At 42.0% G+C, this 27,519-nt stretch overlaps 2 protein-coding genes and 2 long non-coding RNA genes across 4 annotated transcripts in view; 2 read left to right on the forward strand and 2 right to left on the reverse strand.

Moving 5' to 3' along the window:
• The window catches only part of LOC309703702, a 3,316-nt gene extending 885 nt beyond the window's left edge, over positions 1-2,431 (reverse strand). Inside the window, exons 1-5 of the long non-coding RNA XR_014275952.1 lie at positions 2,345-2,431; positions 1,829-1,868; positions 1,637-1,683; positions 1,280-1,324; positions 404-433 (exon numbers count right to left, since the gene is read on the reverse strand). This is a non-coding gene — a long non-coding RNA (uncharacterized lncRNA). The remainder of the gene's footprint in view (positions 1-403; positions 434-1,279; positions 1,325-1,636; positions 1,684-1,828; positions 1,869-2,344) is intronic.
• Positions 1-18,335, forward strand: part of LOC309703213 (CST complex subunit CTC1-like) — a 21,014-nt gene extending 2,679 nt beyond the window's left edge. The window contains exons 2-19 of the mRNA XM_082527925.1: positions 10,046-10,130; positions 10,515-10,614; positions 10,690-10,912; positions 11,938-12,167; positions 12,242-12,371; positions 12,441-12,874; positions 13,016-13,421; positions 13,545-13,634; positions 13,959-14,096; positions 15,111-15,157; positions 15,292-15,377; positions 15,549-15,684; positions 15,961-16,029; positions 16,103-16,265; positions 16,468-16,523; positions 16,630-16,786; positions 17,461-17,581; positions 17,657-18,335. Coding sequence (XP_082384051.1) covers positions 10,046-10,130; positions 10,515-10,614; positions 10,690-10,912; positions 11,938-12,167; positions 12,242-12,371; positions 12,441-12,874; positions 13,016-13,421; positions 13,545-13,634; positions 13,959-14,096; positions 15,111-15,157; positions 15,292-15,377; positions 15,549-15,684; positions 15,961-16,029; positions 16,103-16,265; positions 16,468-16,523; positions 16,630-16,786; positions 17,461-17,581; positions 17,657-17,748 — 2,763 coding nt within the window. The 3' untranslated portion in view covers positions 17,749-18,335. The remainder of the gene's footprint in view (positions 1-10,045; positions 10,131-10,514; positions 10,615-10,689; positions 10,913-11,937; positions 12,168-12,241; positions 12,372-12,440; positions 12,875-13,015; positions 13,422-13,544; positions 13,635-13,958; positions 14,097-15,110; positions 15,158-15,291; positions 15,378-15,548; positions 15,685-15,960; positions 16,030-16,102; positions 16,266-16,467; positions 16,524-16,629; positions 16,787-17,460; positions 17,582-17,656) is intronic.
• Positions 3,093-4,052, forward strand: LOC309703726. Its single transcript, XR_014275991.1, has 2 exons — positions 3,093-3,200; positions 3,828-4,052. It is a non-coding gene; the product is annotated as an uncharacterized lncRNA (long non-coding RNA).
• A 2,664-nt stretch (positions 18,336-20,999) lies between the features above and the next one.
• On the reverse strand, positions 21,000-24,872 carry LOC309703539 (E3 ubiquitin-protein ligase TRIM21-like). The gene is made up of 2 exons (XM_082528444.1): positions 24,499-24,872; positions 21,000-22,928 (listed from the first exon to the last, which is right to left on the reverse strand). The coding sequence occupies exon 2, from the start codon at positions 22,917-22,919 to the stop codon at positions 21,261-21,263; it is 1,659 nt and encodes a 552-aa protein (XP_082384570.1). The 5' UTR covers positions 22,920-22,928; positions 24,499-24,872; the 3' UTR covers positions 21,000-21,260.
• Between the last annotated feature and the right edge of the window lie 2,647 nt (positions 24,873-27,519).

Raw genomic sequence — 27,519 nt, forward strand, 5'->3', positions numbered from 1 at the left:
TAAATCTCTTCTGAAGCAATATAGTTCATTTTGGGTGAAAAACAAAACATTCCTCTAAAATATATATACTGACATCAGCAATCAACATCATGATTGTAATTATTTCCTTTTTAGTACATCTACTGCTGTTTGCATGTGTCAAGCACTACGACTGTATCTATGCATATAAATTCACCATATATATCCAGCAAAAATGTTTTGTTATAGTCAAAAGGAAAACAAACAAAGGCATTCAATCAGAGGTGAGAAATTAATTGGGAATATGAATTATAGGTGAACTATTCTTTACCTACTAGCAATCAAGCTTCTTTAACCAAGAAGCTTGAAATATTTGAATGTAAAATAAAATAAATAAATAAATAATAATAAAAATAACATGATGTAATTAAAATGCACAACTTACATTAAGGAAATCTGCATTTGTATCCACAGGCTAAAAGTAAAACAGTAAATGTGTTAGTGATAGTACAGGTATTTGTAAAAAAAAAAAAAAAAAAAAAGAGGCAGTAACTGTGACGCTTCTAGTGGGATGCTAAATGCAGAGATTTATATTTACAGTATAATACTGCATGTACGGGTAACTGTGTTGTGAACTGTAACTGAATATTAGAGAATCTCAGAGAAATTAAATGTATTTATTTTTTGAATTTATCAATCATAAAACCGTCTGTTTTGAAGGCCTGTTACGATAGCGACTTTTTGTTGGTCGGTATATTGCCCCATAAACAATTGCGACAAGTTATGTCATTGTCATTTTAAGACCATTTTATGTCTTTGAATGTATAATCATAATATAACACCATAATAATGCAAGATCTACACACTTTCAATTGACAAACCAACATCTAATTCTTAAAGTATTTAGATCATTGAAATTAGGAATCAAAATATTAGATACCTTAAAAACTTGAATAAATAGTAAATTTTCTAACAAATAGAAAACAATGTTATTTAATGTTATTGTTATGTTATCATTATATTTTATTTTTGTAAATATAATGGCGGATAAATTACATCATCAACAATTATTGAGGTCATGTACATGTATTGTGTGTTAAGTCGATATATCGATTATTGTGATAGGCCTACTGTTTTGGTATCATAACGAGCTTGTCAAACATGCATGACCACTAAACAATGTCTAAGCAGTAGTATTGGTCTGAATGACAACAAACATAACTAGTGTTTTGGAAAATCTGTTAGAAAACAGTTATTTCAATAATTATGATTAGCATGTGACACAGACACCGCATAAAAAACTACAACAACAAATACTTACTTTAGGAGGATGGGGGAGGGCAGCATGAGGTTGAGACTTTGACATCTGTAAAAAACAAATTCATGTATTACAAACAAGTCACTTAAAAATACATTAATGTGGCAGACTGTTCCCTGTTCAGATGCAGTGTATAAGTACAATCAGGGCTGTCACAACAATGGGGTGGGGCCAAGTGGCTGCAACCCTAGGTACAATGTGCAGGTATATATAATTACATATAATATATGTGAATAAAGCAAGAATCTGTTTAGGTTAGTCACTGTGCTGACTGATGCTTGCTAGGTTTATATGATTGCAAACTGCACAAAAACAACAACAGCAACAACATTAATGACAATGACAAACAAAATTACTTACATTTATGTAAATCTCACATTAGGAAGATCTGCATTCGATTTCATGGGCTGAAATAAATAGGCAGAAACATTACTGCTAAAAAAATAAAAAACAAAAACTCTAAAAAGCCTAAAAATGACTTAAAAAGCAAGGAAATGTGGAACATTGTAATTAGCGAACATTAATAAAGCATAACTGTTCTTTGTTTCTAACCTTGGTAAGTACTCTGTAGCCAGAAGGAGAGGTAGGATTTCTGTGAAAGCCAAATTAAATGTGAATAGGCTTTGATAGTTATTGAGAAGGCAGAATAATAAGAAAAGGCAAAAGTACGTCACAATATAATTAATTAAGTTACATATTTTGATTACCAAATTATGGAAACGTGGAGCTGCCACCCAGGCAAAAGAAAAATAGAGCTGTATCACGTTATGACGTGAAATGTTTATTGTTCTAACATTATGCTTTTCATGTTTGTATAATATAATATCACGTTATTATAATATACATAATTGTCACGTTCGCACAATATTGTACGGACGTGATAATTATGTACATTTTTCGTACAATGTTGTTCAAACATGTTGTTCAAACATGATAGTATATTGTTAGAACGATAAACTTTTCACGTTATAACGTGATATACTTATATTTCTCTTTTGCCTGGGTGGCAGCTCTACGCTTCCGTTCCAAATACACGAGAATAAAGTAATATTATATGGGAAAAGGCACCTGCTAGCTTGATGATGGAGGCTTCTTAGACTGGCCACCCGCCTTGGCTTCTTGTCGCCACTCCACGAAATAAAGGTCCGTTTCCTCCATGCCGGCTAATTATTCATCCTCATTAAAATCTCGTATATGTTCAGTTGGCAGAATTGAGAATTTTACATCTTCCAACCACTTAATTAACGCGAACATAATCGGCTTGTTTCTTCCCGTCTCCTGTATCCGGCCGTTCCTCTCGCTGTCAGATTTCGCGCCTCAGAGACGTCGTTATTTTTCAAAAAAAAAAAAAAAAGAAGAAAGAAAGAAACAGCAACAACTACTAAAGAGAGTTTTTGCACGTTCATTGCACATTTGTGGGAATGTTTAAATATTTAATTTTTATTAATTACTTTTCATTATATCTTTATTTTTTAAACCACCGTGGCAATGCGCATGCGCATACACTCCTGCACGCAAAGGGCTTTGGAGTTGACGTAATGTCGCAATGCATTGTGGGAGCGCAGCACCATCTTGGCAGGTCACGAATCAAAACAAGATTGCTACGAACCATTCTGAAACGTAGCTCAAAAGAAAATGACGGTATAGAGACAGATTCTGTCCAGATGCAAAGAGACGGTACTTGATTGTTGAAATGTGGACCCGTATGAAATATAGCCGTGGAGTAGAAACCCTGAAGACCAAACCGCTATTGACTTAGCATGATCTACTCTCATACCTTGTCTGTGGAGTCAGAGCATACACGGCGCACCAATTTCGCAATTATAAATCTCTGGAGGCGCACATCCAATTCACCAAGGACTGGGTACAAGATTTGGCTATTTTTAAGCCTCCACGTTGTGAGTACGCCGTCATTCAAGCAAAGGTAAGTCAGCTTGAGTACTGCGAGTAAAATGCGTTTGATTCCCCCCAGCATTCAAATTAGTGCTAGCAAAAATTCATTCGTGAGGGGGAAATTACAGTGAGAACATGTAGAGGCTCTGTTAGAGGGATAACATAGTGAGTTCAGTGCATTGATGTGACATTGTCCTGAAGGATTTAGGTATTCTTTATGGTTAAAGAAATTGCCCTAATTAATTCATATTTATTATAAATAATCCTAATTACACATCTTGCTTCCTTGTTTGTGTCCTGTGTCACTAAAAATACATTCTGTTTTAGTTTTATACATTGATTAATGACCTGCAGAATCTGCTTGTCATATTAGGTGTCCATAGTTGTCACTTAAAGTCGAACTTTATGTTTTCTCCCTCTTGAAAGTGATTACATCCTTGCATTACATACTTTAGATTCATTTTTTGCTGATAGGTTTCTAAAAAGAAACATGCAGATTTAGAATATAACATGCAGCGTTCTATAGATGGATACATAAAAACACTTTATTTGTTACATTTATGATAAATGGATTTGAAAGTAAATAAAACACATTTGTGTCGGACTTGGCTTATTAAAGTTCTTGTCTTTAAATGAACTTTGTCTGTGTGTGTTTTAGGTCCTGCACTCTTAAAGACTGAATTGCAGCATTGCAGCCACAGGTCATTGTGAGCATCACAGGGAAGGTTGAAGCCGCCCACTGCAGCTGTATGGCTAGAGTCGTGGAGACTTGCAGCCATGTCACTGCTCTTCTGTTTAATGTAGAAGCAACAGTGAGGATCTGTGGCACAAGGACTGTTACAGATGAACCTGCATACTGGGTTTTGCTGGGTAATATGACCAAGATACAGCCAGAGGTTGGCCATAAGATAGACTTCTCCTCTTCAGCTGCCCAAAAAAAAGGTTCTTGATCAAAACATAAACAGACCATTCGTTGTGACAGGTAAAAGAAGCCATCCTCAAAAAAGAAAAGTTCCACCTGCTACTGTGGAGGAGTTGGCTCAACTGATAGGACAATATTTTTCCAAGCATAGTTCTGTTCTGAATAACCCATAATGTTTTAATTTAGGGGGCCATGTAAATGCTTTGCATTTACTGAATATGTACTTACTAAATACCACTGTTCAAAAGTTGAATAAAGAAACAAAGAAATGTTTGCCTATTTTTAATTAAAAGCACTTTGTCGAACATCACATCAGTTACAATGTAGAAAAAATGTTATGTATAGTTTACAAATGACAAAATGTTCACATAAAATCATGACAGCATTTGTATAATATCACCCACTACTAGCATTCTGTAATTTACTGTCTCTTTTGAAAACTTATCACTACATAAACAGCACAAGACTTAAAAGTATTTAACAAGAGCATTTTTCCCTGGTTTTACTACCACACTGGGGCAGATGTTCACCAAAACGCAGCAAACCTTTGCCATCTTATCCAGGAAGGTCACCTTTTTACCCTCACATGGAAGAAGTAATCTGATTGGCATGGTGGTATGTAGCATGTAGTTTGAAGCAGGGATTTCGTAGTGCCCCATGTGTAGTGTTGGAACCCAGTCAGGATTTGTTTCATTCATTTCATAGGCTGGCTTGTTGCAATAATGCCAAATAATTAGCAACTCTATAAATAGAAGGTAGTTCTGCATGTTTGTTCTAAGTTTGTGCTATTGAAAATAAAATTAACAGGCTATAAATAATAATATGAACTTATTTAGAACTTACCTGAATGAAAATACTGGAGCACACCAACAGATATCTGTGGCTGGTAGAGAACTGAATATCAGCTCGTCTCGCAGCTGCTATCCAGGCTAGACGCCTTCTTTTGGTAACATCCAACACATAAGCTCCCTCATGATGTTTCCAGGTGAGGAAACAATGAAAAGAGAGCCTGTTTTCAAGCTTATTCCTTTGTCGGTAGTGCAATCTAACATTACAACCGACCACACAGCAAGCATTTGTTTGGCCTGCTAATATGGCGCCTTGACCAAAAATCGTGGCTACGCCCCATCCCGTAAGATCACGCTCCAGAGCCCTATTAACGTACGGATCTAGAAAGAAGACGCTGCATTTTTAACTCTGAGGGAGATGGAGAATGAGCCTATTTCCAAAACAGTGGAGTGTGTTCCTTTAAGTACTAAATTGTATATATTGTCAAAAACTAAAGTGTACATAGCAGTTGTTGTATCTTGTTTACTGTATCACTGACAGATAATTTCAAAGTCAATGAACGCTACATTATAGTGAGATATTGTGTAATGTGAAATACTGTAAGCAAATGAATAAACAACCTAATTCGTGATAGACCTTTGACTCTGTTTTGTTTGAATCCAACTGTTTTTTGCAGATGTGCATAAAACATGTTACTTTTAGTATTGTTATCATTATCATCATTATTGCACTAAATATATTTTAAATAAAGGATACTTTGATATACATTCTACTGTAAGGTTGGAAATGTATTTTCTTCACCCTAAAATATGTTTTGAAATGTATTTTGGTTTGAAAGAAATATATTTTCAATTTCAAAAATATATTTTTTTGGAGCATCACAAATACAAAATATATTTACCATATATTTGAAATATATTTTGGCCAGGAAAAATGTATTTTTTTACCGTATGGGCCCTTCAAGTTTTACCTCTCATTCATTTAATTTTTTTTTGTCTTAAATTAAACAAACAACATATGAAACATATGAAGTAAAACAAAACATAACATACATAAATCAAAAACAAGAAATTAGCAAGCCCCACCACAGTATAGTTTCTTTCATATGAAAAATACAGAATGTGTATATTTGCAGATACACAAGTTATGGAAAAACAACAAACCAAAACAAAACAAAAAAAGAACCACAACACCATTACCAGCTACATTACCGTCCTGGGTTAACCCCGTTTTCTTCATTCTTATACTTATTTAAAATTAGGTTTTTATATTTTACTTTAAACTGTTTTATGTTTTGACTGTCTTTTATTTCTTCTGTTAGACTGTTCCATAATTTAACTCCTGCAATTGACATAGTTCTTAAAGTTGTTCTAGCACTTTGTATTTTTAAATTCCATTTCCCTCTTAAGTTATACCCACCTTCTCTTTCTATGAACAATTTACAGATTTCTTTGGGAAGCAATTTATTTCTGACTTTATACATTATTTGCGCTGTTTTAAGCTTCACCAAGTCTTGGAATTTAATAGCTTGCATTTTGACAAAGAGTGCATTTGTATGGTCCCTGTACCCCACATTATTTATTAATCTAATGGCCCTTTTCTGTATTATAGTTATTGTTTGTGTGTTACTTTTGTATGTGTTTCCCCAGACCTCTACACAGTAGCTCATTTAAGGCAGTAGTAAAGCACAGTATAAAATGTGCAGTGCTTTCTGATCCAACATATGCTTTGCTTTCCCCAGGACGGCAATGCCCCGTGCCAATTTCCCCCGAACATAAGTAATGTGTGGCTTCCAACAGAGCTCGTGGTCAATGATCACCCCAAGAAATTTTATTTCATTTACTCTTTCTAAATATACATTGTCAACACATATTTCTACTTCGATGTTTTTCTTTTGGTTTCCAAACAACATGAATTTGGTTTTATCTAGATTCAATGATAATTTATTTATATCAAACCACTTCTTTAATATCGTTAATTCCTGTGTGATCATCTCCAAAACCTGTGGCAATTCCTCTCCTGAACACAGTATGTTTGTGTCATCTGCAAATATTACAAACTTTAAAATCTCCGATACTCTGCAGATATCATTTAAGTACATAATAAACATTTTTGGACCCAGTACTGAACCTTGAGGTACTCCACAAGCTATATCCATCAAATTAGATTTATATTCATTTATTTGTACATATTGTTGCCTATTCCCTACATAGCTTTTTAACCATTCCAAAACCACTCCCCTAAACCCGTACTTTTCCAGTTTTTTAATAGAATTTCATGATTAACAGTATCAAACGCCTTCTTTAGATCTAAGAAAACTCCGAGCGCATACCTCTTATTATCCATACATTCCGCTATCTTTTCCATTAGATCTATCAGTGCCAAAGCTGTTGATCTGTTGTTTCTGAACCCATACTGACTATCTGTCATTAATTCATATTTTTCCACAAAACTGTCAAATCTTTTTATGAAGAGTTTTTCCAGTATCTTAGAGAACTGGGAGAGTATTGACACTGGTCTATAGTTTGTAAAATGATGTCTTTCACCGGTTTTGTAAATGGGAATAACTTTAGCAACTTTCATTTTTTGTGGAAAAACTCCTTTTTGAAACGACAAGTTGAATATATATTTTAATGGTTTTACGATACCATCAATAACTGTCTTTACCGTTACCATATCAATATCATTCCAGTCTGTACTGGTTTTGTTCTTAAGTCCTCTAACCATGTCATAAATCTCTTTCTCTTCCACTGCTCTTAAAAACATTGAGCTACTATTCCTTTCAATATTTTCACCAGTGTCCCTTTCTATTCCATCAACCTTTATTTCTTCTGCCAGTTTTGGCCCTATGTTTACGAAGAATTCATTAAAGCCATTTACTATCTCTTCCATGTTATTAATACTTCTTGTCCCTTCTATAAAGTACCCAGGGTAATCATTATTCCTTGATTCATTTTTGATTATTCTGTTTAATACATTCCATATATCTCTTGTGTTATCTTTATTGTGTTCTAACCTTTTAATGTAATACTCTCTTTTACAGGATCTCATTATATTAGTTAATTTATTTTTGTAAGTTTTATACTTCATTTCAGTTTCTATTGTTCTCTTTTTTATGAATTCTCGATATAGGGTATTCTTTTTTTTGCTGGCATTTTGTAGTCCTTTTGTCATCCATGGTCTTCCTGCATAGTTGTGTTTCCTATTGATTTCAATTACTGGGCATTTTTTATCAAGTAATGTGTTAAATGTTCTTAAAAATCCTTCGTAAGCTTTATTAACTTCTGTTTGTTCATACACAATATTCCAATCTTGCTTTAAAAGTTCATTTCTAAGACAATTTAAGGTCTTCTCTGTTCTTATTCTTTTGTAAATAATCTTATGTCCATCGTTGTTCACTTTATAATGGCATTTATAAGATGCAAAGACTGGTAAATGGTCACTTATGTCGTTGATTAACAGCCCACTTTTTATCTTTCCTTCTATTATATTTGTAAATATATTATCTAATAGAGTTGCACAATGAGATGTTATTCTGGTCGGTCTTGTTATCAGTGGAAATAAACCGATGCTGTACATGGAATCAATAAATTCTTCTGTACTCTTATTATGATTTGGATTCAATAAGTCAATATTAAAGTCCCCACAAATAAACATTCTTTTCTGATTTATATTTGTAAATAAGTCCTCCATATTATCCTTAAATATCTCAATCTTAGATCCTGGTGTTCTATATATACAACTGACAATTAGGTTTTTCCTTTTTTCTATACTTATTTCCACTGATAAACATTCCATCACTCCATCAATAACAGTCGTCATTCTTCCCATTCTTTTGTACTTTAGGTTTTTATCAATGTAAAGTGCCACCCCACCTCCTTTCTTGTTGATCCTGTCTACATGAAGGAATTCATATCCATTTATTTTAAAGTCTTCTTCTTTTCCAGGAGTTATCCAGGTCTCCGATATGGCTATCACATTGAATGGCTGTTCAAACTGTTATGTAGTCTTTGATGGATTGAAAGTTTGCATATAAGCTTCGACTATTAAAGTGAACCATTGTTATACCCTGTTCTACCTTGAATTCCTTTTTAAGTTGCTCATTTGTATAATAATTGCATTCATTTGTCTTATTGTTAAAGAAATTACAATCAGGATCTATGTTGCTGTCATACATCAATGTCTTATTTTCAATATCTATATGAGTTGTTAGTTGAAAATTGTCAGACATCTGCGTTGGTTGTGCACTTGGACGGTCACATCATATTTAGCACTGCTTTGCATTTATCAGTTATATTTTTCTAGTTCCGTCATCTCTTTGATGACTAGAACCTTAGCCTGCTCTGGTGTTCCATTTAACTTAATGAATATTTTACAGTCTGACGTCCAAGTTGACTGTATTTTCTTCTGTTTTCTTAATATTCTTGCTTGTCTTGCAATGTCTGCATTTTTCTTGATTAGGTGTTCATTTAAATAAACATTTGTACCTTTTAGCTTTCTTCCTTGCTTGAGCAGTTCTTTTTTCTGTTTTCTATTAACAAAATGAATGATAATGGCAGGAAGAGGATGGCATCCCTCAATATTTTTACTGTCCATTTTGATACCTTTGCTTTTAAAGAAGGCCATTACCTGCTCTTCCAAAGAGCGTAGCTCTTGCTCGGGTGGCTCCCCTCTCTCTGCTGCTGCTACCCGTGCGTATGTCTGATGCTTGGTTTCCAGTCCTGTCACTATCACATCATTTACTCTTGAATATTGTTCCAGATCTGACACCCGTCCTTCCAGCATAGCAATCTTCTTGTCCTTTTCCTCGCTCTGCCTTCTTAGTTCTTTAATATCATCCATTAAATTGAGTATCAGATTTTGTTGTTTTGAAATTGTTGTTATTTCTTCAGACATAAAGTTTAGGGATTTCTTTATGTCCTCCAGTTCCTCCTCATTAACGTTGCTCCTCTTAGGCGGCATCTTAACGGCGTTAAGGCCCGCTGGTTGCGAAGCACCCTTGAGGGTTGCCGAAACCCGGCCTGTCCTGGCAATTAAGAGCAGCAGCCGATCGCTGTTTCGAGCTAATTCTATAGCAGAAATCCACACAGAAAAGAGAATATAAGGATGTGAGCCTGTTCTACATTTATTATTGTGACCTCCGACCTGCTGCTTTGTTTCTTTAGGAGTCCCTGTGGTTAAAGAACATCTTCACCTCCATCTCTGAACACCTGAGTCCTGTGGTGTGTAGCTCCGCCCCCTCGCAGACAGGTGAGTTCCTGTTTGTTTGAAACAGCTGGCTGATAAATCAGCTGTACTTTAAATCCTTAATGACGATGTCCATGTCTTTTATGAAACCAAATACTATTTAAACCATTATTTAAACAGTGAAAGCAGGGCTCACCTGCCCTCACAGGTGTCATCAGAGCAGTCCAGTGTGTAGATGTGAGTGTGGTTCAAAGGTCAGAGCCATGAAGGTGACCGACTGTCAGTGAGGAACAGGGAGGACTAAGAGTGTGAGGATGAAGAGCAGCTGCTTCCTCAGGTGGTCCCACCTGTTGACACACCAGCTCTGGTGTCCACTTCAGGTGTTCTCAGTGGGCGGGGCTTCAGTTGTTTATGTTTGTGTTTACCCTTTAAACTTTGTTTTCCCAGGTAACCACGGTGACCTCAGCCTCTTCGATCTGAGCATGTGTGCGGTGCAGACGATCCAGCAGCAGATGTGTGTGGCCCACAGCTTACCTGTCAGCTACAGGTAACGCCCGCTGACATCATCGCTGTCGCAGGTCACGTGACCTGGCCTTACCGCTGTCCTCCCGTCTGTCCGCAGGCTGCTGTCCGTCTCCCAGCTCGTCTCCCAGCAGCACCTGGCCTGCGTCAGCAACCTGTCCTGGAGCACCAATCAGCAGAGAGCCTGGGCCAGGGAGGCGGAGCTCGCCGTGCCGGGTCAGAGGGCGCTGCCGAGGGTCAACCTGCTGTTGATTGGCTGTCTGAGAGAAGGCCCTGACGGAGAGTACAGGCTGACGGACGCCAGCGGCAGCGTCATGTGTGAGGTGAGTCAGAGGGGGAGGAGCCTAACCTTAACCCATCGTCCATCAGCTGGTTAGTTCTCAGGAGCTTCTTCACAGCAGCGTCACTAAACCGGATCTGGTCAGAACTGATGGTAACGAGGTCACAACAAACTGCAGGTGTTCATGTGCAACGTGAATGAAATCGAATTCCTCTTTAATTCAGCTCATTCTCTGTGCAGGGACACAAGTGCTGATAGAGTCTGGTCATCACACGCTTCTCTGCTGATGTTTACATCAGCATGAAACAAGCAAACAAGCTCAACAGCTGACTTTCATTTCTGTAACTCAGAAACATCAGGACTTGTTAAATGTGAGCTGTGTTTATATGGATTCACTTAGCTGATCGATAAGTAAGGATGTAAAGACAGAGTCTGTCAGCAAGTGAGTAACTGTGCTGGCACAGACGTGATGACAGCAGAGCTTTATAAAGATGTGGAGCCTCCTCCTCACATAAAGTATACAGATAGCATCACCTGCAGCAACCTGACAGATTACAGTCAGACAGCTGCAGCAGGCTCAGTGTGGTCCTAGCATCACCGCACGGATTAATGACTCACAGTACTTGAAATGTGCAGTTCTCTTGTGTTCTTATTGCTATTTATTCTATTCTTCCCTTTTCTATACTCTGTATTTGTATATGTGTATATTTCTGCTCACCTTCTGTAACTTCTGTCGGTGCTGGGCTGTTGGAAACCGAATTTCCTGGAGGAACGCAGCCGAGGGATCAATAAAGTTTCATCTAATCAGATCAGATTAGATTAGATTAGATTAGATTAGATCAGATCTAATCTAATCCAATCTAATCTAATCTAATCTGATCTAATCTGATCTGATCTAATCTGATCTAATCTAATCTAATCTAATCTGATCTACTGCAGCTATAAAACAAACGGCATCACTGCAGATCAGAGCTGATGAAGCTGTCACCATCAGTACAGGCTTCCAGCATCCACCCAGGACACACTCCGCCTCTCTCTCACCCGCGTCTCTCTCTCTCTCTCATCCAGTGCCTGTCTCTCTCGCCCCTGTGGCTCGATCGTCCCGTTTTCCTCCCTCACTGGAACTACATCCCCCACAATGCATCGGGCCAGGAAGAGGCCGCAGGCTTCTTGGAGCTGATTGGCTCCCCTGTCCTGTTGTGTCCTGGTGCTGAGCAGGGATTGGCTGCTGCTCCTGGAAGGGTGGAGCTAAGCGGAGCAGTGGGAGTCGGAGAGGCCGGCAGGCTGCTGAGGCACAGGTGGGTCACATGACCTCTGAACTGCAGCGGAGTTTCTGAGCAGTGTGTGTGACAGATGTGTGTGTGTGCTCCAGGGTCAAAGGTCAGCGGCTGAGCGTGTTCGGAGAGGTGGGCTCAGTCTGCCCTCTGCTGGCCGTGGCAGGAACGACCTTCTTTTGCTTCACGCTGACGGATGAGTCGCGCTCGCTGCCCGTGCTCGTACAGGTACCAGCTCTCTGAGGATGATGATGGTGAGGAGGGACGATGAAGCTCAGTGTGTGTGTGTGTGTGCAGGACAGCAGCCGGCTCAGCTGGATCCAGCGTGTGTGTGTCGGGCAGAGCGTGTGTGTGACAGCTCTACGTGTGTGTGCGCTACGAGGCTGGAGAGGAAACAACATCCTGTGTGTGACGAAGCGCTCCGAGCTGCACGCCGACTACACGCACACACAGGAACACACACAGGAACACACACACTCTGAGTCCCTGCTGTCACAGCCTGCTGAGGACGACTGTGAGGAGGCGGAGCATGAGGAGGTGGAGCTGGACCAATCAGCTGTGAGGATAAAGCAAGCAGCTTTATTCTTTAATGTGTGTGTGTGTGTGTGTGCTGCAGGTTGTCTGGTGGGTGTGGTGCAGTTCACCATGGTGACAGAGAGATTCCTCCAATCAGATTTCCCCTCCTACCAACACCTGGACCAGGACAGGTTCATCACACACAAACACTGCAGGTACACACACACAACCTGCAGCATGCTGACTGCTCATTGGTCCATTCTGTGATGTAGGAGGGCGTCTGATTGGTTCAGGGTGTGAGCTTCCTTCCTGGTTGTAAACATTATGAGTTAAATAAAGCTGGGTTCAATTCACAGGGTTTACCTGCAGTTCTCTCTGGACCACCTGCACATCCTGAGTCCATCTGTTGCCATGGAGACACACCTGAGACACAAGGGGGAGGAGCCAGGAGGGGATGTCACTGCCAGGAAGCAGACAGTAGAAGAAGAAGAAGAGACTGCTGGGAGTAAGAGGAGGAGAAGAGAAGAAGAAGAAGCCAACTCCGGCAACCCCTGGCCCTGTGTCTCCATGGTGATCAGGGTGGAGCAGAAGGAGGGTGTGTCCTGGAGGAATACAGGGGCGGAGGCAGAGGATCAGGAGGCAGGGCTGAGACTGTGCTTCTCAGTGAAAGCTGCTGTGATTGGTCCAGTGGTCAGCTGGAGGCGGGACCCAAAGAATGAGCCAATGACAGAGAAAGAAAGTGAACAAAAGCAGGAGAGACAGGTGAGAGACGCACCTGTGTGTGTTTACCTGAGCTCACCTGGATACACAGTTGTGTGTGTGTGTGTGTGTGTGTGTGTGTGTGTGTGTGTGTGTGTGTGTGTGTGTGTGTGTGTGTGCGTGCAGGTGGTGCTGGCGTTCTCAGGTGTGTGTACGCGGTGGTTTCCTGTCCTCCAGCCTGGATGTTTCTACAGACTCATCGCCGCTAACACTCAGGTATCAACCCAGCTTTGATGATGTCACTAAGGGGCGTGGTCAGAGGTTGGCCTCATCGGTCTCTGCTCTCTGATATTAGTACACATGAACACGTTTTTCAGCTTTAACTGTAGTTGTTCACACACTGAGGTTAATTATGGAGTTCCACAGGGTTCAGTGCTTGGACCAGTTCTGTTTACATTATACATGCTTCCCTTAGGCAGCATCATCAAAACACAGCTTACATTTTTACTGCTATGCAGATGACTCCCACCATTCCTGTTTGTGGGGAGTTGATCTGACCTGAATCCTTGCAGCTGATTGGCCCATGTGTCTGTCAATCAGGATCCCAGTGTTCTGATTGGCTGTGGAGTTTCTGAGCGCAGTGGGGTGGATCTCCACGCTGAGTCGACCCTACAAGTCAGACGTGGTTGGAGATTCCACACTCTGACACGCCCACTGCTGCTGCCCACCTGCAGACAGGTAACACTCGGTTTGCTCCCCGTCTTCCTCCAGGACCCTTAAACTTTTTTTTTAGAGATTGACAGACCATGTGACTTTCACGCATTGCATTGTGGGTACAAGTGGCAACAAATCAAAACACTGCATTAAGCGCTAGCATTTCCAGCACTTTGGGGTCCTTCGGGACTAAGTAAAGAATACAAATACAGGCCATTTACCGTTTATTTAGCTGTTGTTAAATATTTTATCTCCTGTACAGGCCAACACAATCTGTTTGTCGTTTCAGGTTGTAGTGTTACACAACATTTTCAGATCTAATATAAATAAAATGAGTGTTTCGTAATTCATTCAATTTATTGTCTTTATTTATAACTGGCATCATTGTTTCATTCTATTATAGAATCTTACAAGAAAGAGGCAACATTGTAAAAATCCATCAGCTTTATTAGCTGCTTCCTGAAAAACAAATCAACAATGCAAAGAAAAAAACTTTGCTAACAACAAACTGGAAAACAGTTATTCATCACTTGCTTGCTTCAATACAACCCTCGGGCACATATATGCGGACGTTTCGTGGCTGTTTCGATATCGCTCTCTCTCTTAACCAATCAGATCTGGCTGTGGTAGCAGCTTTAAACTCGGTATGACCCAGGCTGATAGAGGGGCCAGTCTGGATCACATTCCTGCATTTTGTTTCTGGTTTTCCTACAAAACACAACAAACATTAGCCCGCAAAGCCACAGTGAACAAAGCAGCATAGCAACGAATTCAATTCAAATCAATATAAGACTTATTTGTAACCTACATCAACAATCATGTTGTGATAAATTACGTAATAACTCCAACAGAAGACTTAATAATACAACACAGTTAATAATACAGCAGCTTCTTGGCATTTTTGTGTTTCTTTTTATTACTGTGTGACTGTTTACGTGTGAAAGCCTGCGTGCGCTAGTACCGCTTGCCACTCGTTCCCACAATCCTTTGCGGTTTTACCCCTGAATGACGTCATATTTTTAATGTCTGTGTTTTCAGGCCGTCCCACCCACAGTCTTGTCCGTCTCAGAGGTCTTAGACTGCAGGTAAACTGCTCGTCCCTCACTGAGTCGCCCCCTGTGGCCATCCGAGGAACTGCAGCTGCAGCCTGCTTTAAACTCTTACTGGTGTGTGTGTGTGTGTGTGTGTGTGTGTGTGTGTGTGTGTGTGTGTGTTTCAGCTCAGAGCTGGTGTGTTTTCAGGGTGTGGTGTCTGAAAGGATCAGTGTGAACAACAGGACCGCCCACTCTGGACACACACACTCAGGTACAAACACACAGGTGGTTTGTGTATCAGGCTTTTCTGCTGTGAAGTTGTAACATGGGGGTCTATGGAGGCGACTCACTGCTGCCTCTGCTGGACACTAGAGGAACTGCAGGCATCAGTGCTTCAGGTATGAGTCTCAGGTCTGACTGTTAGCTGAATGTGTGTGTGCAGGTGTGCGTCTCACTCTTTGTGACCAAGCTGGGAGGAGTCTGCAGGTGTACCTGGACTTAAGCCACACCCCCTACCCACCTGGCCTGTTGCCGGGTAACACTCTGCTGTTGTCTGGTTTCCAGAGGAGGCTGTCCAGGTGAGACACACATAGACAGGCTTATAAAAGTTTGGACTCTTTATTTGGACTCATTTCCAACAATGTCAGCCCCAATAAAGTTCTGGATCATCTTGCATCAATAGGCTGCTGGTTTTCTTTACTGGTTTCAGGTGTTACCAGCAAAATAGTTGTTTGATCATCTGGAAATGTACCCAGATTTATTTATTTAGACAGAGATCTTGACCCCCCAATGTTCAATACAAAGTCACGCCGATGGTTACGTACCTGTGCGGTTTACCTGTGTGTGTGTTTCAGGACAGGAAGTGTGTACTGCACGTACTTACCTGTCAGCTCCATAACTGTGGTCTCCCTGGGAGACACCAGGTAAGTTTACAGGTAAAGTCTGGTTCACGTGTTTGTCGTGCTGTTGTTTATTTGTTTGTTTGGTTTCTATCAGCTCGGCCCAGCCTCCTCCTCCTGCTCCCATCATGCACCTGGGTGAGTGGGCTCTGAGCAGCAAGCAGAGGTGCGCTGTGGGACAGGTCAAAGGTCACGTGGTGTGTTTCCTGTTCCTGCAACTGCAGTGGAGCTGCTCGCTGTGTGGCAGCGTGTACACACAGGTACTGCATAAAATACACACAGTGTGTACAGGATGTGTTTAGTGTCAGTTTCTCGGGTGCAGTGAAAGTACTCAGAGTGCTTCATGTGTTGTTAGCGTGTTGGTGGCGTGTTAGTGTTGGTGCAGTAAGTAAAGTGTCGTTTTGGAGGAAACTGCTCACGATTTCAGGTGTGTGTGTTTACCTGTTGCTCTCTCTCTCTTAGGGCTGCAGCAGCTCTCAGTGTCACTCGACCTCGTCAGTGTTTCAGTCCAAAGCAAAGTAAGAGCAGCTTCCTGTTGAGCTCACCTGCTGATACGTGTTAATCACCTGGATGAGTCAGGTGACAGTCACATGATCAAACCATGTGGCTCTGCTCTTCGATCAGGCTGGTGATCGATGACGGGACAGGTGAGGCTCACGTCTGGTTCTCAGCTGCTCTGGTTCCTGCTCTGCTGGGATTGGCTGATGCTCAGTGGGAGGGGCTTCAGAGAGCACTCAGGGTCAGAGGTCACATCAGAGTCTTCCCTCGTGGGCAGAGCCAGGTCAGTAGCACCTGTCAGGTGTATATGTTAACCTGTCACAGGTGAGTCACGTGCTCATCGTCGTCTTTAAACTTTATTTTATCTTTAAAATTTAAGATGAGGCTTTAACTGTGAAAGGGCACATCCTGTTTGTATCCTGGTAACAGCTCCGTCTGCTCACACCTTACTGCTGAACTGGTTTGGGGGCGTGGCCACTTCCACCTTTAAAAGTCTGTAGGTGTGACGGACCCACGCTGGGCTCACGTGAACAGGAGGGAGGGGCCTTACAGCCGTGTGTTTCAGCGAGACTCAGGTCGTGCCCCTGACTCCACCCACTCGACCTGATGAAGCAGCAGGTGGTGTAGTTCTTAGGGTAATGGAGGGTGGAGACCACAGGGGAGGGGCAGGACAGCGAGAGGCATTTAGGACTCGGGTCACACCAGGAGAACCCACAGGGCCCCTCCACCCACAGGTGGAGCTGTGTTAAAAGACCCTGCAGACTGAAACGTCCTGTGGTCAGAGGAGGTGAAACGAGAAGAAGATGCAGCTACAACCCAAAGAACAGCGTCCACACAGTGAAGCACGGTGGGGACGCTGTGGGGGGGCCACCACAGAGAGAAACAGGCGTCCTGCAGGACGTTTCCACAGGGCCGAGCCGTGAGTCTGCAGAGACATAACCTCTGTGTCTGTCTCAGGTGTGTGACGAGGACGCTGACGACTTCCTCCTCCACTTCCTGTTGTGTCTGTGCAGCAGCGATGTCATGATTCGGCCGCTCAGCCTCACCTGCAGGAAACACACCAACCAGAGACCAGAAGGTAACCCCACCCTCACACACCACCCTCACCACCCTCACCACCCTGACTGCAACCTTCAGAGTGTGTGTGTTTCAGAGGTGAGGAGGTTCACTCGAGGAGACAGAGAGTTCCTGACCAGACTGGCTCCTCCCCTTCAGCTCACCTGTCTGCACCTCCACCCTGACTGAGCTCCACCTGCTTCGTTCTGACTTCATCTGTTCTACGTGTTCGTACAAATAAAACTTTATAGTTCCTCCTCCTGTCACACGGTATCTCACCTTCACTGACCCTGACGCTGGTGATCAGGGTCAGAGGTCACACGAAGCTCTCTGGGTTTAACAGGTCATGTGACCCTTCTACAGGAAGTGATCCCTGTGAGTGGCGCCCACATCGGAGACGTTCTCAGATGGTGATTCATGAAACCTAATTGGTAAAACTAAACACTGAACGTGTTTCGGTTTGTTTACAGAGGTCAGACGGTGAAAGCTTCAGCCTGACCAGGAAAGAATCAGTCCTCTTTAAATCACACTTACTTTAAATGAATTCCTCCTCACCTTCATGTGTTTTGTATTATTGCATCTTATACTGAAAGAGTTCATCCATCGACACATTTGAATCCTGCAACATTTCACCGTGTCAGTTTGTCATGAATTGGACTATTTTAGGATTTCAGTTCATCTTTCCAATAAAGCTGGCAGCTCTGAAACAGCTGTTCTCTCTGAGGCTGTTTTGCATGTAAATAAAAGTGAAATAATTAAATGTTCTGTGAACAGACCGTCCAGTGGAGCTCCTCAGGGCTCTGTGCTTTCACCACTTTGTTTTCTATGCTAATGAGTGTCAGAGCACGTCAGCATCAGTCCTTCAACATGGTCACAGCCTCTGATGAAGGTGTTCAAATGTGGCTTTTAATCCAGGTTTACACTTAAACAGTCTCCATGAAACGGGCCTCTGCCCTCATTCATCCTGGAGATCACTCGTCTAAACCAACAAACATAAAGAATGTGATGTTTTCAAAGCGAACACGTACACACAGTTGTTATGGATACGATTAAATGTAGGAGCGATGATTTGTGAAATCCTACATGTGTTCTAACATGCTTTAATGATGGCACGAGCTGACAATGAATAACATAAAGTTAATAGTTAATCTGCAACAAAACTTTTTCACCGCTTCAGTTTTTGGTCTTTTCCACATACGGTTGTTGTTGTCATGGAAACAGAAACCAATCGGGCCTTGGATGGACGTCGGGAGTTCTTAACAGCAGCTCGTTGTTCATTCTGATGTTGTTTTTTAATTATATTTTATATTTAATATCATATATTGGCCTTTTTCAGCTTTATCTGAAGGGCCACAGGTCAGACTCCAGCTGGGCCTGCCGCTCTCAGCCTCACTCTGAGGAAGCCCACAGTCTCTCACAGTGGAAACTACACCGGGGGACCCCATCCTTGGGGTGGACCCATTTTTGTTGTAGCGTGTTTTGGGGTTTAAAAGCCACAGAGACGCGGTGCTTAGAAAAAATGCATTTCAGCTGTGCTGATGCTCCTGACACGTTGGAACGTTGGGTTGTGTTGCGTGGTTGAGAGGAGGCGGCAAAACACCTAGCAGGCTAGTCGGAAGAACACACACCCACGCTGGTATCGGTAATCCACGGTGGTTCTTTAATACGCCTTCTTCAACAACCATATAAAAGCCCGGCTGAACGGCTGCGGCTCAACAACATAACGCCCAGCGTTCATACAACCCAAGCGTTGCAAACAAAACAAGAAGAAAACGTAAATCCGTCCCTCGTTAAGCAGAAGCGTGCAGGCACGTGTCCTCATAATCCCAGAGAGAGAGAGCAGCGGCACAAACTGATGACACCATCAACCCTCGACTTGGGTGTCTTAAAGGGACACCACACCATAGTGGCTGTCACAATGTATAAGACTGGGGAAACCTGCATTCAGCTGGAACTGAAAAACACTATGTCCAGATAAACACAATCAACTTTTGGAGAAAAATAAAAGATTCTTCATCAGACTAACAACTAAAAACATGACACTTACCTTAACAGTATGGGCTACATCAAATATATTCAAGACCGACAACAACACTTCTCACTGCTGCTAATTTTAACAAAACTAAACAAAAAGTAGAAAAAGGCAATTCACCAAGTCTTGAAAAGTAAAACTGAAAAATAGAAACACAGAATAAAATAAAACATCCATCCAGATCTTTACCACCAACAACATAAAATCTATCTTGATTAATTGGCCTAATTCTCCAATAAATGAGCAATAATAAAGTAAGAAAAAATAAGACATTCAATTTATGGACGCTCAAATTAACAAAGCGACATTAAACGCACCTCATTGCCTGCCGTAGCGTTCTTCGCAGCTGCACTTCACCTCAAAGGTCGGTTAATACATCGGATTGAACTTAACCAAAGTCCAATTAAAGGAAAATAAATATTTCTAACAAATACAATGAAGAAGATTAAAATAATTCACTGTCAGTTACTGTCGCTGTGAGTTTGACGAGGTCAGCTGCTTCATTTGGTTCTGCCTAAAGTTCTCTCAGTGATCCAGTGTTTATATGATAAGATACGTGTTTAATGCAGAGAGTTGGAATTACAAGTTGGTAAGAAGCTTTTTAACAAAGGTTTGATTTAAGCTTTAAGTTCAAAGGTGAAAGAAATTTCACGTTTGATGAAGGAAGATCAAGGCTAACAAGGACATGGGTCAAAGGTCAAAATAAGGTGAGAAAATATAATAGATATATATAATCAATCAATAAGGTGAAAATATCAGATAAAAGGGTTTTTTTGGTTATAAGGAATAAAGAGGTCAAAGGTCAAAACAAGAGACACTGGTAGAGACCTCAAATCATTGTTACTGAAGAAGGAGGAGTTCTTTAACAGTACGACATTGATAGAGTTTGTTTGTGTGTTTGAGAGTTCAGACTGAAAGGGAGCGCACAATCGTGTGTGTGTCTGCAGCTGTTGTGTTGTTGCTGCATCGTTGCCTCAGGGGGAAAGTTGTGTGTGTGTTATGCAGACTAGCAGAGACTGCAGCTGTCAGCAGCCACACACACTTTCTATTCTTCAAATCAAATCACAGTGAAACATGTTCACTGACAGCTCAGCTTCAGCATCGTCTTCATGCTGTGACTGCAGCCGTTCAACTCTGTTTGTCTTTAACCCAAATCATCACAACATGCAAATATAATCATCAAAATGATGTGACTGGAAGGATGCAGCAGTCTGTGCTCCACCTTTCTCCTCCACACCTGCAGGTGGAGAACATGGATGCATGAATCTCTACAGAGTTCTTTGAATATTATCCGTCTCATCAGTTTTCAGTGAACAAAACTCCTCACAGAGCCAAAATAAGCAGTTTGTATCCAACATAACTCAGCTGGACTCTGATGCTCCGTATAACAGCCACACATGAGTCTGGATTCACTCAAAGCATTGAACAAACTTTATTGGAAATGAAGCTTTTGGACATTTGTTCTCTGATATTTGCTCTTCAGCTCGAGTCTCCATCAGTGGGAACATTTCCTGATTCAACTTTTCTTCTGTTCAAATCAAACTCCATGAGAATCAAAGTGTGAATCAGAGTCCTGATGATCAGATTCTATAGAAACATGGAGACTGTAGAGGATTTACACTCAATATGTTCATTTGTTCCCTTCAAGAAAAATCAATCATTCATCCAATTAAATCAGTTGTTGATCAGTTTGATTGACAGGACAGATGATCAGAGGTGCAGAGTTTTTACCTCCATCATTGTTACAGGGACAGAAGAATGGGTGGAGTTTGTGAGTGAAGGAGCAGCCAGTAAAGGAGTAGATCAGAGCTGCAGCACCTACATCATAAAAGGAGACCAGACCCTCCTCATAATCCACAAACACCCCCACCTTCTCAGGACCAGGATGGAGACAGAGGGGGACTAGAGGGTCAGCACAAGCTTCGTACTCATTTCCATTTACCAGCCCTACAGTCCAGAAACCATCCTGAGGACTCGCTGTGATTTCTCCCTTCCTGTTGATCGACTCTGTGGCCACTCCTAAATCCCATTTAGTTTTTCCTTTAACCTGAACCTCAAAGTAAAATCTGCCTGAAGAGAAACTCTGCTCTCCTAAAACACAAAGACACAGAGAAAATCTCTCTGGGTTGTCTGGAAGTTTCTTCTCCACATCACTATGATAAACTTGTTTTCCATCATCAGACAGGATGAGATTAGGATGAGCTGTATCAGGATCCAGAGTCACATCCACCTCATGCTGCTGCACCCTCTGCAGCTCAGCCTCAAACAGCTTCTTCTTCATGAGTTTCCTGATTGTCTCCTCCAGCTGAGCCACAGCTCTCCCCACAGTCCCCTCATATGATGGTGGATGAACTCTGACCTCTGTCCAGTCCTTGCTGGGTGGAGCAGCTTTCAGGGAGGAGAAGCTTTGGAGGAGGTGGAGGTGGTCTTCAGAGCGTGAGAGCTGCTCCACCTCAGAGCTTCTCTCCATCAGCTCAGAGATTTCCTGTTCCAGATCTTTGATGAGACCTTCAGCCTGTTTCTCTGTAGCTTCCTGTTTGTCTTCGATCTCCTTCATGAGCTCCTTCAGGCGTCTCTCAACAGACTCCATCAGAGCCGTGAGGACCTGAACACCTTCTGCTTTCTGTCTGTCTGCAGCATCTTTACTCATCTTCACCGACTCTGTGATCTCCTGAATCTTCAGTCGTCTCTTCTGGATCATCTGCTGAATCTCAGCCTCTGTCTTCTCCAGCTCTGCCTTCTTTCCTTCATATTCTTCTCTCAGAGGAACAAACTCGTGGTTCTTGTGGTCTAAAACAGGGCAGAGCACGCAGACACATGTCTGGTCGGTCTTACAGAACAGCTCCAGGAGTTTATCGTGCTTCGTGCACATCCTGCCTTCCAGGTTCTCCACAGCATCAACCAGCTGATGTCTTTTCAGACCTTTCAGTGTCAGATGAGGCTCCAGGTGAGTCTGACAGTAGGAGGTCTGACACACCAGGCAGGACTTCAGGGCCTTCAGTCTGGTTCCAGTGCAGACGTCACAGGGAACTTCTCCTGGTTTGGCAGCTTGTTGCTCTGAGCTGCTGCTGCTGGCTTTCTGCTGAGCTTCACGTCTGAACTGAGCAACCATCTCAGAGAACAAAGTGTTGATCTTCAGCTGAGGTCGAGTGTAGAAAGTCTCTTTACACATGGGACACTGACAGCTCTGATTCATGTCCCAGTGCTGACTGATGCAGGTTTTGCAGAAGTTGTGTCCACATGGTGTAGTGACTGGATCAGTGAACACATCCAGACAGATGGAGCACAGAAACTGATCTTCAGATCGCAGATTGCTGGCAGCAGACATGTCTGCACTCTGAGGGAGAAAGAAGAGAAACATTTGATTCAAAATTCACTTTAAATTTCATTTTTACAAAGAGAGAAACAAGCGTCAGTAGTCTGAGGAGCTTGGAGAGAAAAGCGTCTGGACTTCTTTGAGTTTCTTGAAGACGTTTCATCAGAGAAGCTTCTTCAGTTCTCAGAGTAACTGGTGGAGACCCAGCAACACACTCAGACACAAACTGGTTCATCCAAACACAAACCTAACATCGTAGTGTCTGCTGTACAGTGCAGCGTCCAGATGGACAGGATCAACGTTTGGGGATGAAGATAAATACAGTCGTTACAAAGATGTGAAATTGTTTCTCTGTTTTACAGAAGGTCCAAGATTCATCCAGATCATTTGTATACTTGAATAAATCAGTTTGTTGGATATTTTCCATCAATCACTGTGAAGTAAACTTCGACCTTGTTGGTGACTGAATACTTCTTATTGTACGTCCAGATCAACGAGCCATTAATATTAAACAGTGACTGTTCCAGTAGAGCTGACAGTGAGGAGGACGATGAATCACAAACCTCAGAAATGTGTTATTAACTGTTGATCCAGTATTTTAATGGCATTGATGAGAACATGTTTATTCAGAGGTGTCTGTATATTTGGTCCATTTGTGCGTCAGTAAAAACTGTCCTGTTTTCTCTCACAGATACTGGAACATCCTCACAAACTCAGGATGTGGAAGAAGATGAACTTTTCCAGTCACTCGCTGGGATACATCATTCATGTTATTCTGGATCCTCAGAAAACATTGATTTATTTTTGTGTTTCACATATTTGTTTGTCCAAATCAAAGATTGATGTTAGTAGAGAAGAAGCCACCATGATAAAGCCTGTGTGTGAAAACGAGATCAGTGGATTTGATCAAAATCCCATTTAAGGAGGAATTCTGTCCTCCAGTTTGTTTAAATAAGCTTTGGGATTAAACAGCATCATCTATGTTTGTGTCTGATGACATGTTTGATCCAGGTCAGCTTGAATATCACAGCTGATGTGTGGAACTCTGACATGTTTAAAGCCTGATTATCAGGATGATTCAAACACATCTGTCTAAATAATGAGATTCATGTTTCCACACAAAGTTATAAAGTGCAGCATCGACTGTTTTCTGAATGATTGAGGATCATCTGTGACTCTTACAGGATACACTAAGTCAGATAATCTTTGTAAAATGTGTGAATGACTTTTTGAAGTACTGACCAAAATCTGCTGGTTTACAGTATCAAAGGCTTTATATCAATAAAGAATAAATAGGTGTTTTCACGTCTGTAATCCTTATGATCAATCAGATCCAGAATCAATCTAAGAGGAACAGGAAGTGATGAATAACCAGGAAGTGTGGAGTCAGTCTGAAGTCCAGAGCACAGCCTGAGTCCACAGTCCTGAGCAGAGCCACAGTGAGACTGAAGCAGCAGCTCGATGCTCCTACAGTGGATCTGTGGTTACATGAGCAGATTTCTATGGATCCAGTGTGACTGTGATGAGTCCTGATGAAGTGAACAGAGTGAAGATTTGTGTAGAAGCAGGAAGTGTGATCAGCTGCACTCACCACTGTTGCTGAGAGGAACCTGATGGACTCCAGTGAATCTTCTTTTAGAGACAAACAGGACTCGACTGCAGCTCTGCTGCTGCTCTCTCACACTTTCACTTCTGCAAAATGACGTTGAGCTTCTTGTTTTTCAGCTGTTGCTCCGCCTCTTCCTGCCTCTCCCTTTACAGGAATCAGCCGGTCTGTACTCAGTGACTGTGTGCAGCGGGTGGGAGGAGTGAGGAGTGGTGTGTGGGTTCACACAGTAATGACGGCCTCAGGTGATCAGGAGAAACTCACCTGGATTTCCTTTTTCCACAGCAGACTGAGAGCTTCAGGTGGACCCTGAAGGAGGTCTCAGACACAGGTGGTAAAAGTACACACAGTGTGTACTGAAGTAGAAGTACTACTGTTAAAAATACTCCAAGTACTAATTCAACTTCTTTACTGAAGTAAAAGTAAAAAGTACTGGCTGTGAAATGAGAGTAAAAAGAGCTGATTGAAGAACATTTCTAACACGTGTTTATACAAAGCTAACTGAACCATGTGCTGCATCAACGTGATAATAAAATAATATTATTCACTTTGTTTCTAATAAATATTCCCAGCTTGAATCAGACAAGTTGAACATGAGCAGAGAAAAAGAAGCAAATCCAAATATTCCTGTGTTCAGTTTTCTCCATTTACAGGCCGACTGTGCCTCTAAACAGGAACATGAGCAGGAAGAGGCTGAAGTGGATTCAGCAGGTGGAGGATGCCTAACATCAGCTGGAAAGATTTACTGTGACGTTTGTTTGCTGTTTTCGCCTCGTGCACGAGAACATCACCAAATAAACTCCAGACAGTTTTTAATATTTCACTGTTCAAGAGCAAAAAGACTGACGGACTGTGTTTAAGGCCACCTCACAAATGTCACACATGAAATATTCAGTGTTTATTTGCTGGTTTGTTGGCAGCAGCTCCTTAAAGTCTGTCACACATCTGTTTGACCGTCTCCAGTTAATCTGAGACACCAGTTAATCTGCAACAGCAGCATCAGGCGGCTCAGCTGATCTCTGGTGTGTAGCTGCTGTGCTGCGCTCCCATTCCTCAGTGAAAGCAACAGCAGAACAAAAACTCTCTCCATCCACATGTTTGAAAAGAAAGCTTTTAAACAGATGAACACACTCAGTAAAGGACAAAGAAAGAAGTAAGAAAAAATTAGAGTAAAGAGTAAAAGCAGGAGCAACTGAAACAGGCTGCATGCTAGCTGCCGCATGCTAGCTGCCGCATGCTAGCTGATGCATGCTAGCTGACGCATGCTAGCTGACGCATGAGCACTAGAACTGTTCAACTTCATTGTTATGATTTTAGCACCGAGTTACATGAAATCCTGCATCAAAAAGAACAACACAGCGATCACAGACATGTTTCTGCCAACAAACCAACATTAACCCAGAAAAGCCTCTAAAACAACCTGCTGTGGTTTGGAGTAGAGATTCCTGAATTTACCAGGTGCACCTGAAGGCAGCACAATTTAAACCGTAAATAATGATGTAGGTGCGCAAATCCTTTTCAAGCGTCACAGCATCAAATGAGCCGGCTTACGTTTGTTGCACTTCTACACCAAGTTTTACGCTCGCGTTTCTTCGTTGCTGATTTTTGTTCCACAAACCAAAAGAACAAAGATTCAACCTTTAATATATTTTCATGTGTGTTTCAAGCACTATGACATATCACACACACACATGCTGAGTGTGTCACTGATAAAGCTGTGACACAGCAGCTCACTCAGTCCAGTCCAGGTAACAGACTCACCTGTTAGCAGCAGCTCTGCCCTCACAGAGCTCAGCTGCTTATTTCAGTCAGCAGGAAACATTAATATTATGGACTACAGCCGTCTGTCAGGGCCGTTCAAGGACACAACGTCACACACAGGTTTAAACTGTTAGACTCATGAATACCCACAACGTTCGATGCACATTTCTCTTTAACAGGAGCAAACGGCCTGATCAGATAATATAAGAACTCATAAAAGAAGATCTAGTTCCTGCATTTATTACTTCCAGGCTGGACGACCGTAATTCATTATTATCAGGAAGTCCTAAAAACTGGCTGAAAAGCCTTCAGCTGATCCAGAGAGAGTTTGTTTCACACTGGTTCCTGTTCTACCCGCTCTACTGTGGCGTCAGCTCCCAGTCTGCAGTCAGGAGACCTTCTAGCTTTGACATCATGCTTTAAACTCTGAAAGATTTCATTCTGTTTCCTCCAGAGAACTCACCAAACCAGCAGAACAAGAAGAACCACCGAAACCAGACCTGCTACAACCAGCACGAGGGTGGAGGAGGAGGGAGGAGCGGAGGAGTCTGTTACAGGCCAAACAAGAGCAGGAGAGTTCACAGGATTAGAGGAGGTGCAGGTGTGGAGATGAGGAGGAGGATCTGCAGGAGACATGGTGAAGATGGTTCAGTCAGCTTATTTTTACTTCAGGTGAGTTCAGGTCTTTATACAGGATGTGATGTCATTGTCTGACCTCTGACCCTCAGAAAGCCCTGAGGAGATTCTCCAAACACATCAGTAGCACAGGAGTAGAGACCTTCATCAGACTGCTGGACGTTTGTGATGATGAACTCTGATTTATTTCCAACATGACTTCCATTAAAGAAGAAATGAGCTGTGATGATGTCACCATTGCTCTGTCTGCAGCGCAGTGACATCACTTCCTGCTGGCACAGGATCTGGAGGGATCTCCAGGATCAGAGCTTTATTGGATCAGCAGACACAAACAGAGTGATGCATAAATCTGTGACTGGCATCAAATGTGTTTGTGTTCTTGTTGGAGCCTCACTGATGGTTTCACTTCATCAACTCACCTGCAGACAGCAGCAGCACACACACCTGCAACAGGAGGTCAGAGGTCAGTGAGAGTCAGAGGATACTGAGGGTCAGAGGTCAGTGAGAGTCAGAGGACACTGATGGTCAGAGGACACTGAGGGTCAGAGGTCAGTGAGAGTCAGAGGACACTGAGGGTCAGAGGTCAGTGAGAGTCAGAGGACACTGAGG

This window comes from Aulonocara stuartgranti (assembly GCF_965226115.1).
Source record: "Aulonocara stuartgranti genome assembly, chromosome: 3".
Classification (NCBI taxonomy): domain Eukaryota; kingdom Metazoa; phylum Chordata; class Actinopteri; order Cichliformes; family Cichlidae; genus Aulonocara; species Aulonocara stuartgranti.